At 32.8% G+C, this 17,187-nt stretch overlaps 1 protein-coding gene across 1 annotated transcript in view; it reads right to left on the bottom strand.

Moving 5' to 3' along the window:
• The window catches only part of LOC141503129 (aldehyde dehydrogenase 1A1-like), a 47,097-nt gene that overhangs the window by 15,975 nt on the left and 13,935 nt on the right, over nt 1–17,187 (bottom strand). Inside the window, exons 3-8 of the mRNA XM_074208321.1 lie at nt 14,301–14,441; nt 10,570–10,699; nt 7,053–7,114; nt 5,923–6,051; nt 3,815–3,928; nt 1,228–1,330 (exon numbers count right to left, since the gene is read on the bottom strand). Coding sequence (XP_074064422.1) covers nt 1,228–1,330; nt 3,815–3,928; nt 5,923–6,051; nt 7,053–7,114; nt 10,570–10,699; nt 14,301–14,441 — 679 coding nt within the window. The remainder of the gene's footprint in view (nt 1–1,227; nt 1,331–3,814; nt 3,929–5,922; nt 6,052–7,052; nt 7,115–10,569; nt 10,700–14,300; nt 14,442–17,187) is intronic.

Genomic DNA, 17,187 nt, shown 5'->3' with positions numbered 1-17,187 from the left:
CGATAGGCACAGAGTCAAGAATACCTAAGTTCAGGGGCAGCTAGGTGGCACAGTGGATAGAGTACCTGCCCTGGAGTCAGGAGAACCTGAGTTCAAATCTGACCTCAGACACTTAATAATTATCTAGCTGCGTGGCCTTGGGCAAGCCACTTAACCCCATTTGTCTTGCAAAATCCTAAAAAAAATAAAAAAAAAGAATACCTGAGTTCAAATCTAACCTTTGATGCTTACTTGTTGTTTGGCCTTGAGTAGGTCACATCTCAGTTTCCTCAATTGTAAAATAGTGATAATAATGGTACCTACTTCCCAGGGTGGCTGTGACAATCAAATGATATATTATTTGCAAATCACTTTTCCAAGCTTTACAATTATATGTGTGTGTGTTTGTGTGTGTGTGAGTGTGTATGTTTATGCTAGGTTTTATTATTATTTTTGTTATCTTTATTGTAATAGCCTAAGTACTCAGTTTCCTTTAACTTAATGGACTTTTCTCACCTTAAAATTTTTCTGAGCTAACTTGTGGGGAAAAAAAGACTTTTTAAAGCAAGCACATCTCAAGGTAGTACAGAAAATGCAAGGACAGTATCATCTAAAAGGTGTATCAGGAAGTAGACAGCAGTATTACATCAAAAGTTCATGTGTCCTTTACCTTTGAACTTAGGCCTCCTGCTGTTATGATAAGGTCTATATGGTTTGCGTGTGTGTGTGTGTGTGTGTGTGTGTGTGTGTGTGTGTGTGTGTGCTTTTCTGTGGTATTCTTTTTTAACTTTTTTGGAAGGCATTGGGGTTAAATGACTTTCCCAAGGTCACGCAGCTATGTAATTATTAAGGTCTGAGACTAGATTTGAACTCAGGTCCTCCTGACTCCAGGGCAGGTGTTCCAATCACTGCACCATCTAGTTGCCCTCTAATAAGATCTAAAAGCACAATTCATAGCTTTTTAAATTGTTGATTAATTTCCAAAAGTAAAGAAAGTGGAACTTTTGTTTGTTTGCTTTTTTCCCCTAATATATACTCAAGCAGAATCTAAGCCACTGGAAGAGAGCAATTTCTTGGGTTTTGTCTTTTGCATCCCTAAAACCCAGCAAAGTGCTTTGAAACAGAAAGGACTTAGGATGGTAATTATTGATTTAAAAAAGTCTCAGCTCAATAATCTAGTTAGAAATAATTTAGCTCATTGCTATCTTGCATGGCAAAAGTAAGGGAAAAAACATTAATTATACTAACAGTCAGCATCAGCAAATACAATGCAAGGACTTTTCCCTCCCAGTTCCAGTGTAGTCCTCTTCAGGTTGCTCTTCCCAGCAGCCTCTGTGATTAACAGGCCAACCTGAAAGATAAAATAAAGAGGAAGCTGGTTCCCAACAGGGAAAGTTGAATGGTTCTTGGATTCCTAAATCCTGGATTTCTCAAGATTTTCCTCATTTATATTATTTGTTTGTCTTTGTAGTTACTCAGAGGGGAAACTAGACTAAATGATTTCCAATTTGAAAGTTGTATAGTTCTATGATCTCCTTTATTCTTAAGGTTCACTATCTCAATCTCCTTTTCACAATACTTCAAGGAAAGAAAACAAGAATGACTTTTGATTATTCTCATATATTTCTACATTTTATCTTGTTGAATGACAATCCCGCCAAATTTTTTTTTTTTCAAGGCAAATGGGGTTAAGTGGCTTGCCCAAGGCCACACAGCTAGGTAATTATTAAGTGTCTGAGGCTGGATTTGAACTTAGATATTCCTGATTCCAAGGCTGGTACTCTATCCACTGCACCACCTAGCTGCCCCCAAATTGGTTTCTATTGTAATATCTGGCATTTAGCAAATTGTTTTTTAAATTAAACTTTTACAAAAGAACAATTAGGTGATGCAGTAGATAAAGCATCAGCCTTGCAGTCAGAAAGGACCCGAGTTCAAATCCAGTTTCAGATATTGTATCTATTAAGGTCACTGTGTGACCTTGGGCAAGTCATATAACCCCATTGCCAATTGATGTCATAATACTGAATTTTAATAACATATTTCAATTAAACTAATTGGAAAAAATGAATCTTTTGAAATTTTTATTTTGTATGATTATTGTCCATCAATGCTGGAAAACCAAAGTGGATGAAAAATATGTTGCCCAAGTTATGTCATACACTTGGATTATTAGCCTGTCCAATAAGTCTGACCACATGTATAGCTTTAGCAGTCATCATAGATGGATAATGAGTTAGGCATAGAATTCAATAGTAGGAAGAAATAAGACTGAACTGCAAATGGGAAAATACACAGTGCTTTCAGCCATCCCAAACATCCTGTTCCTAAAATAATGTGTTGACTATCAACTTTCAAAAGAATTATAATTACAAATAATTCAAAAGATCATAGAAATACATGAGGCATATATAAATGGATTTCAGTACATCAACAACTTTGATTTCTTAGAGGTATGAAAGATTAAACTGAGGTCATGTATGAGCAAAAAAGGAGGTAATCAGGTAACAAGAATAAGAGATGATAGCTGGAATGTCTTTTTAGTGTATTAGTACCTAGGAGCCATTAAAATAATAAATAGAAGTCCTCCAATTTTTAGTATATCCCTTATGGGGAAAATGGACAATAATTGTATAGAATGAGAAGGCATAAAGGGGTTATAAATTTTACTATATCAAGGAACTACTAATACCAATAGAACAATGAAAGCATGTAACCTGTTGACTGCTGTCATAAATTACAAACATAACACTTGAATTTCCTTGAGTATTTTTTTTTGTTACATTAAACTAGTTTAGTGGTTTAATTCAACTGTGTTCAGTGAATCTAGAAAGAGACTTACTCTGGTATGGAATCCTTCTGGATGACTATTATAATTAAAAACTTAAGGTGGACACTTTACTGTAATGGATGTAGATGGTTATGAAATATACATGTGAACTCTTTTTCTTAACATAGTCCTTTTGGATGGATCTTTCCCTCTCCTCTCTCCTTTCCTTCCCAACTAACAAAATTGAATTGGATGGGACTTTAAAGTTTCTCTGAACCAGCTCTTTTATTATACAGAGGAGGAAATTGAGATACAGAGAGATTGTGGTTTGCTGAGTATGTGTAGTTGCTTAGTGACCAAACCTGGACTTGAATCCAAAATTTCTGACTTCAAGACCTGTACTATTCATAACAGGGTTTTGTAAGAAAATTACTTTGTAAGCTCTAAAGTACCACAGACATATAAAACCTTATTTACCCTGGCACACTATATAGCATTGATCCTATGAAGCAATAATCTAATCATTCAAAATTTCCATGACTTGATTTGTATTTCCATCACAGTATCCATCATTACATTATAACGCTATGTGTAAACCATTCAGTTTATGACTATGACTTTGTTTCGCTTTCACTCACAGTCATTTCTTATACATCCCTTTGTGATTCATCATTATGATCCCTCTTGGCCTTCCTTGCACTATTAGTGCTCATTTTGATGCTTGTCTATCAATGACAAATACAATTAGGAAGGGCAGTTTAATGGGTGTTAGGAAGGAAAATGACAGTACCTCCATCAATCAACAAAAAGCATAGGAGAGAGACCCTTCTGCTCCCATTAAGGCTGCATTCTTTTAAATCTAGCACAGTACCAGGTATTTAGAAGGTACTTAATAAATAATCATTAAATTACATTGAAGACTATTCTCTCTTTAGATTTCTTCCTTTAAATTGTGTTTGAAAGCATTAGATAAGAATGTAATTTAAATGGAACTTGATCCCAATATAACTACATAAATCACAATATGATTACATAAAATTGCTTTTAATGTCTAATTTGTCTTACCTCTGTGGACCCTGTGAAAGACACTTTATCTACATCCATGTGAGAAGAAATGGCTGCTCCAGCAGTGGGTCCATAACCAGGCACAATATTTACTACTCCTGGAGGAAATCCTGCCTAAAGGAGGGAAAGCCACAAATTAACCCCTGAATAAAAGGATATAAAGCTGCTACAATAGAAAAAAGCCCCTTGCTTATGATGATGATGATGATGGAATGTCAGAATGTAATCATTGAAGATAACTATACCAAATAGTAAATCCCCACCCATTAATTAATTTTCATTATTTGTTTTATTCTCGAAGAGTGAACTATCTTTCAAAAAGTATATGCAGATTGACCTATGGATGATATAGGTTTCTGGGAATTTGGAGGAAGAGGAACAGAAGGTAAAAAAAAAATTGTTTTTCTTGAAGTATGATTTCATTAATTCATTCATCATGACAGAAATCTTTGGTATATTCTAAAGACATTTGAGGTAAATATTTTACATTTCTTCACTTTCTTTTACCAGGAAGAGAGTGGACATGACAGCAGCCATGCCAGAAAGATCTGGGAATTATGAGTGATATATACATATTCTTTCTGCCTATTGATCTATCTCTCTATCTCTATCTTTTGTTCCCCAGGTTCTTTTTCTAATGCCTCATCATGATATGACATTGAATTCCCATAATCCTTTTAGATTACAACATTAAGATTGATCACTGAAGAGTCAGATTTAGTTCTTAGAGTCTTGGGAGGAAGGAACATTTCCAATCTTAAAAGGGTCACACTATGATGAAGTAGTAGAGTAAGCCTTTAGAAGACCCTGAGTTTTGTTATCTGGCTTAAAGTATAAGCCCAGGAAGACTCTACTGAGCCAGAAATCAGACCAGTGGTAAAATCTGTACCTATTGTCCAAGAATCAGTCTTTTTGGGGTCTTATTGGTTTAAGTCACAGCAACTCAAGATCTCCCACTAATTTATGTTTTGTGCATTAGTTGTATCAGTGGAGAGAGCATGTATACCAAGAAAATCAAAATATTGAAATGCTGAAGAATAATAAAAAAGCTTTGTATATAGAGACAAAGATTAAGGCTATTCAAAACCATATGCAATCTAAAGAGACTAAAAAGTGTATTAACATTGTATATACGATGCTACCTAAATCTTTTTTTTTTTTTTAGGTTTTTGCAAGGCAAACAGGGTTAAGTGGCTTGCCCAAGGCCACACAGCTAGGTAATTAAGTGTCTGAGGCTGGATTTGAACCCAGGTACTCCTGACTCCAAGGCTGGTGCTTTATCCACTACGCCACCTAGCCGCCCCCCTAAATCTTTTTTAAACAGAAAAAGCAAGAAAAGGAATTAAAATTTATTTTTGAGACATCTAGTCATAGAGAACTTAGTTCTGATGACTTTTTATTCTGGGATATATATACACACACACACACACACATATATATATATATATATATATAAATATATGTTGATATTTATATTTGAATTTTATTTTATTTTCAATTCATGGAACAAAACAAGCATTTACATAATAGTACAATAAAAATGATTACACATAAAACTGCAACTTGCTATTCCCTCCAAACATACAACAAAGTTATAATGTAAATTTTTTTCCTTTTTCTTCTCCTCCCCCTGCCCCAGAGATGGTCATTATTAGAAACAAGAGGTGTATACTTGTAAAATTATTCTATAAATCTTTCTATTTCTATTCTCTGGATACAGATATCTTTCTTTATATATCCTTTATTTTTAAGATGTGTATTTGTAGCAGTCAAAATTACTTAGTCACTCAAAGTCATTCTTAAAATAATTTTACTATTACTGTATAGATTTTTCTTTTGGTTCTGCTCACATTATTCTGAATCATTTTGTGCAAGTCTTCCCATACTGGGATATATTTATGTGGATTTCCTGAAATAATTGTCAAGGATTTTAATGTTTCCTTACATTTGGTCAGAACCCACCAGTCAATTTGAGTCAGATGAAGTAAGAGTTTCATATAATGTGAAACAGGGAATTTGGATCAGCAGAATGCTTCTTAGTGAGGGCTTTACTCCAGTTTTTTACATCATAGATTGTTAGGGAGCCCAATGAAACTTAGAAAACTTACTTCTTTAATTAATGATGCTATATGAAGAGTGGTGAGTGGGGTCTGTTCTGCTGGTTTGACAACCACAGTATTTCCGCAGCAAAGGGCAGGTCCAATTTTCCAAACCAGAGAAACCAAAGGGAAATTCCACTAAAAAGCAATAGATGAACATTAATTTCCTAATTAATATTGAATCATGTTTCCATTAAGTCCATACCTTAGTGCCTCATTCTGGCATGGAATGACTATGAATATTGGAATGAAACTTCTAGAAAGCTCTATTCAACTTAAAAGACTTTTGACTTTAGAGAAGATGATAAACTATATGTCATCCAAAGACCAACATAGTTATGTATGGAGACTAATGAGAGGATTGGCCATAAACTCTCAAACAAACAGCTGAGGAAGAATAACTACATCTAAAGAGTATTATTAAGATAAAAGAAAGGAGAACCCACAATATTAAAATCATGTTGTGAAATACTAAAACAATGAACTGAAATTCAGGCATTATGTTTTCTACACATTCAACATTTTCCAAATATTAAATAGTAATAATTATAATAGTACCAACTAATGGTCTTTTAGATTTTAAGTGAGTATAGGTTCAAAGACAACTCATATATTTTAAAAGAACTTTTAGAAAAAACAACAGCCATATGTGGGGCAGGGAAGGAGGGATAAGTTTGGAACTTTAATTTGTGCCTTTATGAATGATTTTTCTGCCAAAAGAACAATATTTCATGGAGTAGGAACCATATTCTCAATGTGATAATTGATTAAAGACCAAAATACTTCTTGTTCTCTTGGTTACTTGCTATTGTTTTCAAATTATTATATTGGATTTCAAATATTAGAAACCATCCAGGAGATCAACTAGTTTGTTGGAGGTAGAGAGTTTAGTGAAGATTATGTGGTATTATATTCATCTTTATTTATTTATCCATTAATTCATCTTATTTTTTACTTCTCTCTAAATGGCATACAGGAAAACACAAATCTTTCATCATCTAGATCTTTCAACATTCAGATGACATTTCTTTGATTTTAAAGGAAATCTCAGTAAGGATGGACTCTTACTTAAAGGAATTCTTAAAAAATTTATGTTTTGAAAAAAGAGTTTTTCAGTCTTATATGTGAAAGCAACTTACCGGAAGAATTTGACCACAAACACCAATAGGTTCGTGTCTTGTATATGAGAAAAACTTTCCATCTGAAATAAATCAAAATATATAAATAAAAACCCAAAGCAAAATACATTAGACAAATATTGTTTTGAAATACCTAGTAGAAACAAAGGCAAATATTTTTTATGTAGAAATGGTACTATGATACAATACTATATGGTATCATCTTTTTTATCAATAAGACATTTAAATTCTCAGTACTACAAATGTAAATTTGTACTACAAATGTAAATTTATTTTTAAGTGATCTTTATAATATCATATGGTACTTTATGTAGCTCAAATCATGCACCCAAATCATGTCAGAAAATGAAGAAAGATAGATTTTTATAAGGTATTTAAAAGGTGACAAATTTCAGTCCCTCTAACATTCTGAATCACATTTGCAAAGATTTTGAGAAAATCAGTGGGAAGATAACAGAGATTGGCATGGATATAGATAGGTGGTGGGTAGACAGTGAGTAAGACAAAATGCTATCCTGGAATTGTAGTATAACTAATGATTTAACAGCCAAAGAAAATTCAGAATTCTTAAAATATTTATGCTTGATTTCCTCTGTTGGTTGTGAACCTCTATCAATGACCTGTCCTAAATGATTTTAATAATAAAAACAGAAAATCATGAATATTCCTTCTCCTTTTTCTCTCTCTTATCCTCCCCTCCACCCCAGACAGCTGGTTTAAATTTGATTTAACTTCATTCCATTACTTAATATTCAATTTTGCCCTTTGTGCCAAATTAAAAAAAATCCTGTTTGTATTTCCCAAGAACCTGGCAAATTAATGACATTACACATAGCTGGTATTTAATAAATGTCTGTTGCTTTTCAATACTCATTCATTCCAATTCATTTGTACATTTTATTCCTTCTTGCACTTTATCAAAATAGAAACTAGACCCCCAAATAAGCCCCATGTCTGTATTGCACTATTTCCTTACACTTTTGTCATTCCCATTCTATGTTTCACTGCCTCTGACCTGCCCAATCCCCATCTCATATCTGTGGTTCACCTTGGCTGGGCTTCTTTATTAGTTTTTAGGTAGTTTCAGTATTGCTAGGGTTATTTTAAATCCTTGGGGGAACTTAAAGATAATTTCCATCAAATCTTCAACTATCAGGCTCATTAAACTGGAGAGGGAAGTTAGTTCTGTATGTTGGAAGTGGAGCATGTCTTCAGGACAACTTTCTTCCATTTGCTCTTTAGAAGCAGGTTTTAGACTAACAAAAAGCTGATCTCCCAGCCTTTATGGTCAAATTCTAACTTTCCTTCATTTAATAATTTTAGGTAAGTATCTCATTTCAATTTTTTTTCTAAATTTTCTAAATTCTAATTTTTTTCTAAATTCTAGCAATTTTTCTAAATTTCTAAATTCTAAATTCTACCTAAATTTTTTCTAAATTCAAGCTGAATTACACTAATAGGTATCTATTGTTCCATAGCATTAGCTGCATTACCCATTAAAAAACAAAAAAACCCCAAAACAACCCCCCCTTTCCCAAAAAAAGACATTCTTTTATAACTCCAGTCTGAGGCTTGATGGTGCAGATTAATTTTTATCTTTTTTTCTGAGTCAACCATTTTCAGCAATGTACAAAGTAAAACTAGGGGAAGATGATTGTGTTGTGTTGTGTTGTGTCAATATGTTACTGTAGTATGGAAACCATGTCAGTTAACCACCACTTGATACAAGAGCATGACATCTCAATGCAGATTAAAGTACAAACCAAACCAAACAAATTTGAATGTCTCAAACATAAAAAGCAGACTTTGAAGTATCTGACATATAAATGGGTGTATGTGTATTAACTTTTACTCTTTTCAATAATTATCATATTTCAGTGTATTTCATATTGCATTTAATATTTTAAAATATTTCTAAGCCTGTTTAATTACATAATTTTGCTGAATTTTTTAAAGGCATGTGATAAATATTTGCAGGTGACTTTTGCAGCTGAAATTCTCCATTATTAATCAAAATATCACCACAAATTTTTATTAAACATCATTGAATTGATGAGTTTATATTTGATCCTTAAAGGACTAGGAAGTCTTTGGAACTACTTGAATAGAGGAATCACTTGATCAGATTTATATTCAAAGAAAATCACCATGGCAGCAGTGGATAACATGGATTGGATTGAGAAGATATTTGAGAGAGGTAGATCATTCAGGACATGGTTTTCATAATCTTGCCAAGAGGTAATGATGTCTAAACTAAATCAATATTTGTGTGAGTGGAGAGGTGTAGGTTTGAAAGAATAATAAAAATAGAAATGGCAAGATTTGATTGGAAGGAGGGGGGAAATCTAAGATAATGAATATGTAGTAGAAGGAAGATGGTACATTGAAGTCTGTAAATGAAAAGGGTTTAGTGGCAAAGATAAAAGGTTAATTTTATATATGTTGACATTAAGATATCTTTAAAATATCCAGTTTGAAATGTTCAATATATAACTGAGGATGTAAAACTGAAATTCAGAGGATAGATTGTAGCTAGATTTGTAAAATAGGGAATTAACTGTTTAGGGACAAGGGTTTAACCCATAGAAACTGAAGAAATTACTAAAAGGGAATCTAAAGGGAGAAGAGAAGTATCAGAAGGAATCTTAAGGGACATCACAGTTAAAAGATGTGATATGGATAATTCAGCAAAGGAGACTAAGAAGAAATTGTAATATGGAAATGTTTTACATGATCACACATTTATGACATATATCAGATTGCTTGCTATCTTGAGAAAGAAAGAGGGAAGGAAGGGTAAGAAGGAAATTTGGACTTCAAAATCTTATAAAAATAAATGTTGAAAATTGCCTTTATATGTATTTTGAAGAATAACATAATATTTACACTAAAAAAGAAGAAACAGAGGGTAGTGGTCAAAGCAGGAGAGAGTAGTGTCAGAAAACCTAGAGGGAGACTATCCAGGAGGAAAGAATGGTTAATGATGTGAAACTCAACAAATGAGTTAAGGATTGGGTTAAGAAGAGAATATCAGATCTGGCAATTAAGAACACTGCGGTTGAGTGATGAGGGTGAAAAGAAATTTGTAAAAGTTTGAAGAGTAAAAGGTGAGGAATTGGGGGCAATTAGTTAAAGTTTTTTTTTCAAGGAGTTTGAGAAAGGGTGAGAGATAACTTGAGGGGATGGTAGGGAATGGTAGGGGGATGGTGGGGGTTGATAGAGGATGTACTGAAAGTGTATTAAGGATAAGGGAGACCAGAGCCTGCTTAAAGACTCAAGATTCAAGAGAGAGGGGGATGACTGTAGAATGCATCTATTAGAGATAATGTGAAGGGATAGGATCTTGTGTGGAAGTAAAAGCTATGGCCTTGGCAAGGAGATTCTTATATCCATCAGACACTAAAGCAAGGCAAGAAAGACCAGCAGAAAGGAGAAAAGAGGGTAGAAAACATTAAAAATAATTCTATTACCAAGAACTAAAATAAATTGTTTAAAAGTGCTTCTCAAATTTACTTACCAATTGGGATTGTACGCCCTTGAATCTTATCAGCCCAACTTGCACAGTAGCGTATAGCACTCACAGAGAAACTTAAATCTGCCATGTAGGCATTGGAAAAGATTTTTCCACCATTCATTGATTCTATTGTCTGAAAAAAGATCAGGTCCCATAGTGAATTTCATAGACTATTTAAAGAAAATATTAGATTAATCCTGTTTCAGGCAACAAGCTGGTATAATGGAAGAAAAAGTAGTAAATAGATTTGTAGTTGGGAAGACTTACTGGTTATGCTAATACCTAATGGAAGAATGACCCTTGGCATACTACTTAAGCTCAATGTGCTTGTGGCAACATCCTAAGATCTTTCTCCAAAAGAAGTTGCCTTATGTAGGATATTAAGAGTTAGAAGACCCTCACTCTGTAGAAATCTCACATCTTTGTTGTGGTTACTCCTGAAAAATTATCTTTAGAAGCTTTTGCTCCTGTTCTGAGAGATGCACCACTACTAAAATATTCATCAGATAATCTTTTACTCTTCACAGATTGAAAGAATACATAGAACAGAGTGATATTAGATAAGGCTGTGGTGGGTGGGGAGAAAAGATCACATTATTGGATCACTGAATTCCAGGCTAAGAGTAATTGGTGAGCAATAGAAATCATTAAGGAATTTGAAACAGAAGAATGACATTAAATAGATCTATCAGTAAAGAATATCAGTAAAGCAAATGTATGGAATATTCCTTCCCTTTCCTCATCCAACTCCTGTGGATTATAAATTCAGTAAAGAAAGGGAACATGTCTTAATCAGAGTATTATTGTATCTTTTCCTGTAACAAATACAGTAATTTGAAAATAATAGATACTTGATGGTCAATGATACACTGGAAATATATAAACTGATGTTATCACAGAATAATTTATATTCTGAAGGTTCATAATTTTCAAAATGATGGAATCTTGTATCCCACCTAGTCTTGCTAGTTTATATAAAATGTTGGCCTCAGTTCTTTGTGGCAACTCATTCTGAATGGTATGAATAATACAGACAACATTTATATAATATTTTCAGTTTGTTAGCTTTTTAAAATTTCAATTAAACACCTGGGAGTCAACTATACTATAGAGGATTGGTCGATGGACCTGGAATTAGGCAGATTTGATTTTAAACTTAGCCTCATACATTTACTAGCTATGTGACCCTGGGCAAGTCACATAACCTCTCTCTGTCTCAATTTCCACAACTGTAAAATGAGAATAATAATAGCACTTACCTTATAGGGTTGTCATGAAGGTCAAATAGGATAATATTTGTAGCAAATCATAGCTCTAAGTATGTTTTAGTTGCTACATAATTGAATATTCTTTTCCCCCCCTTTTCTTTCACTTGAAATTCATTTGATCCTCATAGCATTGTTTTGTAGACAAGGAAGATAGCATATCTGATATTTATTGTTTTATATTTATAATTTCAACACCTTGCACAACACCAAATACATTAAAAGTTAAATACATTATTGTTCTATTTTATAAATTCAAATTTAATTTTGTCCTGAGGGAAGAGGGAAAGTTTCATGGTAATGCTCTTCAAGCAAGTTTTATATATAACAAAATTTTCTTCATATATAAATAACTTTCATATCTAAATTTCCAAGACTTCCATGAATTTGGTTTTGGGAGGATAATATTTCCTGTTTGATTAACTGCCATCCTATAAATTACTAAAATGTTAAGTGTATTCCAAAGGTACAATATGAATGATATGAGTGTCAAAATTTATATTCCAAAATGCATATTTTTTCATTTATTACTTTTCCTTACCACTTCTAGGGAAAGAACAGTTTGTCTGTCTAGGAACAGAAGAATTTGTCAAAGAATTGAGAATTTATATTATGCTTTGGTTCAATAAATGTAAGATCCAACTTTTATTAGCTCTACATAGAAAGAATCCTGGATTTAGAGTTAGAACACCAGCATTGAATGCTGCCTTTAGTAATTTCTATCCAGGTGGACTTAGGAAAGTCATTTTTCAGTTGTCTTATCTATGAGGATGCTCAGAATAGAAAATTGCTAACCTTCTAACTGTCAAATAAGATGAGGCTAAAAACTTTAGATAGATCACAATCTCATTGACCCTGAGTATCTTTTCCCACAACATGTGGATAATATTAATTAATACCAACGTCACAAATTTATTGGAAGTAAGCAACTTATTAAGATTTCTGAAAACTGGATTAAATGGATGAATATCTGGACCATGACTTAAAATATAGAAGTGATGAACTCTTGGCTAAAAATGGAGAGTTCATAAGAATGAGATTTCCTGGAATCTTGGAAATTTAATAAAATGTTTTATGACTGAAAAGAGGGACAAAACTGCTTAGCAAGCTAATATTAATGCATTGAGTAGCTACACTATAACTAAAGGTAGTGGTAGTAGTTACCCACAAATTCAAAGACCCCAAATCTAAGAAAAGAGTAAGCATCAGAATCCATAACTTCAATCTATACATAAATGTTCAATATATGGGAAATAGTGAAGTTGAATAGGAGAGTTTAATGTAAGGTGGCAAATTTGACTTGACAGATATATATATATATATATATATATACGTATATATATATATATACGTATATATATATATATATATATATATATATATATATATATATATAAGCCTTAGTTCAAAATGAGATACATAGCTAAAATATGGTAATAGAATGCAACTTTTTTCTTTTTTGCAAGGCAATGGGGTTAAGTGACTTGCCTAAGGTCTCAAGTTTTTAAGGCCAGATTTGAACTTAGGTCCTCCTGACTCCAGGGCTGGTGCTCCATTCACTGTACCATCTAGAACTTTTTTTTTTCAAAGAAAGAAGAATGGCAAAAGGGGAACATTTTTGAATGAGAAAGGGAGGGCAATGGAGAACATTTTAATGATGAACAATGGAGATAGAAACAGACAAGGGTTCAAAATCAATTTAATAGATAAAAGGTATGAAGGGTATAGAAAAGCTAGATATTGCTTCTTCTGAACAAAATCTATGCTCTTTCAGGATGAAAGGTCAATCTGTGTTAGTTCTTTAATGTGGAAACCAAAAAGATTTAAGATTTTTTGAAGGAAAGTCACATGGAAAAGGGACTTGACTTGCTTTTCTGCTTGGTCTTGGAATGTATAGTTAGGTATAATAATATGGCAAATTTAGATTTCATGAAAAGATGCAGTCTTCCTTAGAACATTAAAACTAAGCAAGTATTGAATGGACTGCCTTGGGAGTAGTGGTTTACCCCTTACTAGATGTCTTCAAGCAAAAAGCTGATGATATTATTTTGGTGAATTGTAGTATAGTTAAACGATGCTCTCCAGAACTGTTCCACTTCTGGGATCAAGTGCTTCACATTGAGTTATTATTATTAATTACTATTACTACAACCATCACTACCACCACCACCATTACCACTGCTACCACCATCAGCACCACTAATCACAACCACCACACTACTATAACTGCTTCTACTACTACTACTGCTAACTGCCACCAATTAAAGTTGTCAATAATCTTTTCTTTCAAAAGATTTCTTTCTCTCAAAAGGCATTCATAATAATTGAGAAATTATATTTATTTTATATATGTATGAATGTGCGTATTTATGTGTATATGCAAGATATCATTGCAAACAAAATCAACTCATGATAATGGACATTATTGAGAACTCTACCAATCCCTTCCTTCATCTGGTGCATACTTACTGCCAAAATCAGACGGTCCCTTTCCATTAAATCAGCTAGTTTGTTCAGGAGCCGTCCTCTCTCTGAAGCATCCATTTTCCGCCATGGGGACCCAATCTGAAAAGCCTCCCTTGCTGCTTTCACTGCCTTGTCCACATCCTCCTGAAAAGTCAAAGAAAGCTAATTTTAGAGGAAGAATACTTGAATTATTTCCCCAAATAAGTTTACCATGAAACAACATAAAGTGGTAGAATGCATATGAAGACTAAGTATGAACACCAGTCAGACATGAGAGCATTCAAGGAAATGAGCAAATATTATGCCTATTTTCACTGATTTTCATATTTTCCAGTTATTGATTTATATAATTTCAAATCTCAGGATCACATAATATGAACTGGGAGGAAACTTTTTAACTTCCCTATCCTATATTTATATGAAAATTTTATCACTATTCTAAGGTTATTATGTTGCAAATCTGGAATGGAACTTAAAGAATATCTAGCCCAACTTCTTTATTTTACCAAAGAGAAATGAGGAAGCCTAGAGAATTGAAGGGACTTGCCAATATCATGCAATGGAACAGCTGGGGTTTGAATCCAAGTTTTCTGATTTCAAATACAGTTCTCATTTCATGACATATGTTATATTCACCCCTTACTCTAAACCTCTTGCTTTTTTGATAAATGTATAATTTTGTATTTAATATTTTAGGGGAAAGTTCCACCACAGATCTATTATTTATGTAGAATGGAATACCATATAACTAAAACACTGGATCATGGTTCACCTTGTATTCCACAAATTTGGGGATTTCATAGTTGTCATTATCTTTAATGAAATTAATAATTGCTTCTATGATGTATTCTTTAATCCACTTGTTCTTCAGATTTAGACGGTTTAGTTTCTAATTATTTTTTATCTATGATTCCATTTACTGTATGGAATCTTTATTTAATTATGGTCTGAAAAGAGTGCATTTAATATTTCTGCTTTTCTTCATTAGATGTGAGGATTTTATGTCCTACTACATGGCAATTTTTGTGAAAATACATGTAACTGTATATGTATAGTTGGGAAAAAAAGTTACATTCCTTTCTATCCCATTCTATTATCTCTAGATGTCTATTATATCTAACTTTTCCTAGAATTTTATTCATCTGCTTAACTTCTTTATTATTTACTTGATTGTTAAACTTATATACCTCTGAGAGGGGAAGGTTGAGTTTTTCCATAGTACAGTTTTTCTTATTTTCTTATTTCTTATTGTAACTCATTCAACTTTTCTTTCAAATATCTGGGAGCTAAGCCATTTGGTTTGGTAGTTACATGATTTTATTGTCTATGGTACCTTTTTACCAACTATAGTTTCCCTAATTATTTCTTTTGATTATGTCTTTTTTTTCTTTTGCTTGTCTGAGATCATGATTGCTACCCCTGCCTTTTTTTAACCTCCATTGAAATATAATACATTATTTTAATTGTTTTTATTTTTCTGTTTTAAGTGTTTTTTTTTTTAGTTTTTGCAAGGCAATGGGGTTAAGTGGTTTTCCCAAGACCACACATCTAGGTAATTATTGTGTCCAAAGCTGGATTTGAACTCAGGTACTCCCGACTTCAAGGCCAGTGCTCTATTCATTGCACCACCTAGCCACCCTCTGTGCAACCTAGACACCCCTTAAGTGTGTTTCTTAACTACCATAGTATTGGATTCTATTTTCTAATCATTCTGCGATTCACTACAGTTATATTCATATTTGTAATTACTATCATTGTAATTACTATCTCCATCTTATTTTCTTCTGTGTATTTTTCTTGTTCCTCCTCAAATATCTATTTTGCTTCTGCCTACTGCTTCCCCCAATCCACGTTCCATCTTATCACTCCATCCCTTTGTCTTTTCCTCATCCCTTCTTACTCACCTATTGGTTAATATAGATTTCTATATTCAACTAAGTTTATGTGTTTTATATGTATATACACATGCATACATGTATGCATAAACATATTTGTTTTATAATCATTATATATTATATATATATATATAGTATATATGTGGTATACATTTAGACAATAATATTTCTTTCTCTGGAGGCAGCATATTTCATTATAAGTCCTTTGGGATTATCTTGGATCATTTTATTATTAAAAAAGCTGTCATTCAACTCTTCAATGTACAATAATGCAGTTACTATGTACAATATTCTCCTGGATCTGCTCAAATTTGAATCAATTCATGAGTCTTTTTAGTTTTTTTAAAGCCACCTGCTTGTCATTTCTTTTCTTTTCTTTCTTTCTTTCTTTCTTTCTTTCTTTCTTTCTTTCTTTCTTTCTTTCTTTCTTTCTTTCTTTCTTTCTTTCTTTCTTTGTTTTTGCAAGGTGATAAGGTTAAGTGACTTGCCCAAGGTCACACAGCTAGGCAATTATTAAGTTTATTAAGTGTTTAAGACAGTATTTGAACTCAGGTACTCCTGAATCCAGGGCCAGTACTGTATCCACTATGCCAACTAGCTTCCCCTTTCATTTCTTATGGCATAATATTATTTCATCACAACTATATTCCATGGCTTGTTTAGTCATTCCTCAATTGATGAACATCCAATCAATTTGCAATTCTTAGCTACAGCCAAAACAGCTGCTATAAATATTTTGTCTTATTGCTTTTCAATGGCTTATTAACTTCCAGTTTTCCAATTCCAACTTTTAAGAAATTATTTTTCTCAGTGATTTGCAGTGTGGTTTCATACCTCATTTAGCATTCTATTTTTTGAAGCATATTTTCTCCAATTTTTTTGTCCCTGTTTTACCAAGCAGTTAATTTTTTTCATAATTTTCTCAATGTTCTCATTTCTTAACTTTCTATCACTCTCACTTGATTAAAAATTTTTTTATTCTTTTTTTAACTCTT

This window comes from Macrotis lagotis, chromosome X, assembly GCF_037893015.1.
Source record: "Macrotis lagotis isolate mMagLag1 chromosome X, bilby.v1.9.chrom.fasta, whole genome shotgun sequence".
NCBI classification, from domain to species: domain Eukaryota; kingdom Metazoa; phylum Chordata; class Mammalia; order Peramelemorphia; family Peramelidae; genus Macrotis; species Macrotis lagotis.
Note: the sequence above shows the minus strand (reverse complement) of the source record. Positions and strands in the feature narration are given on the sequence as shown.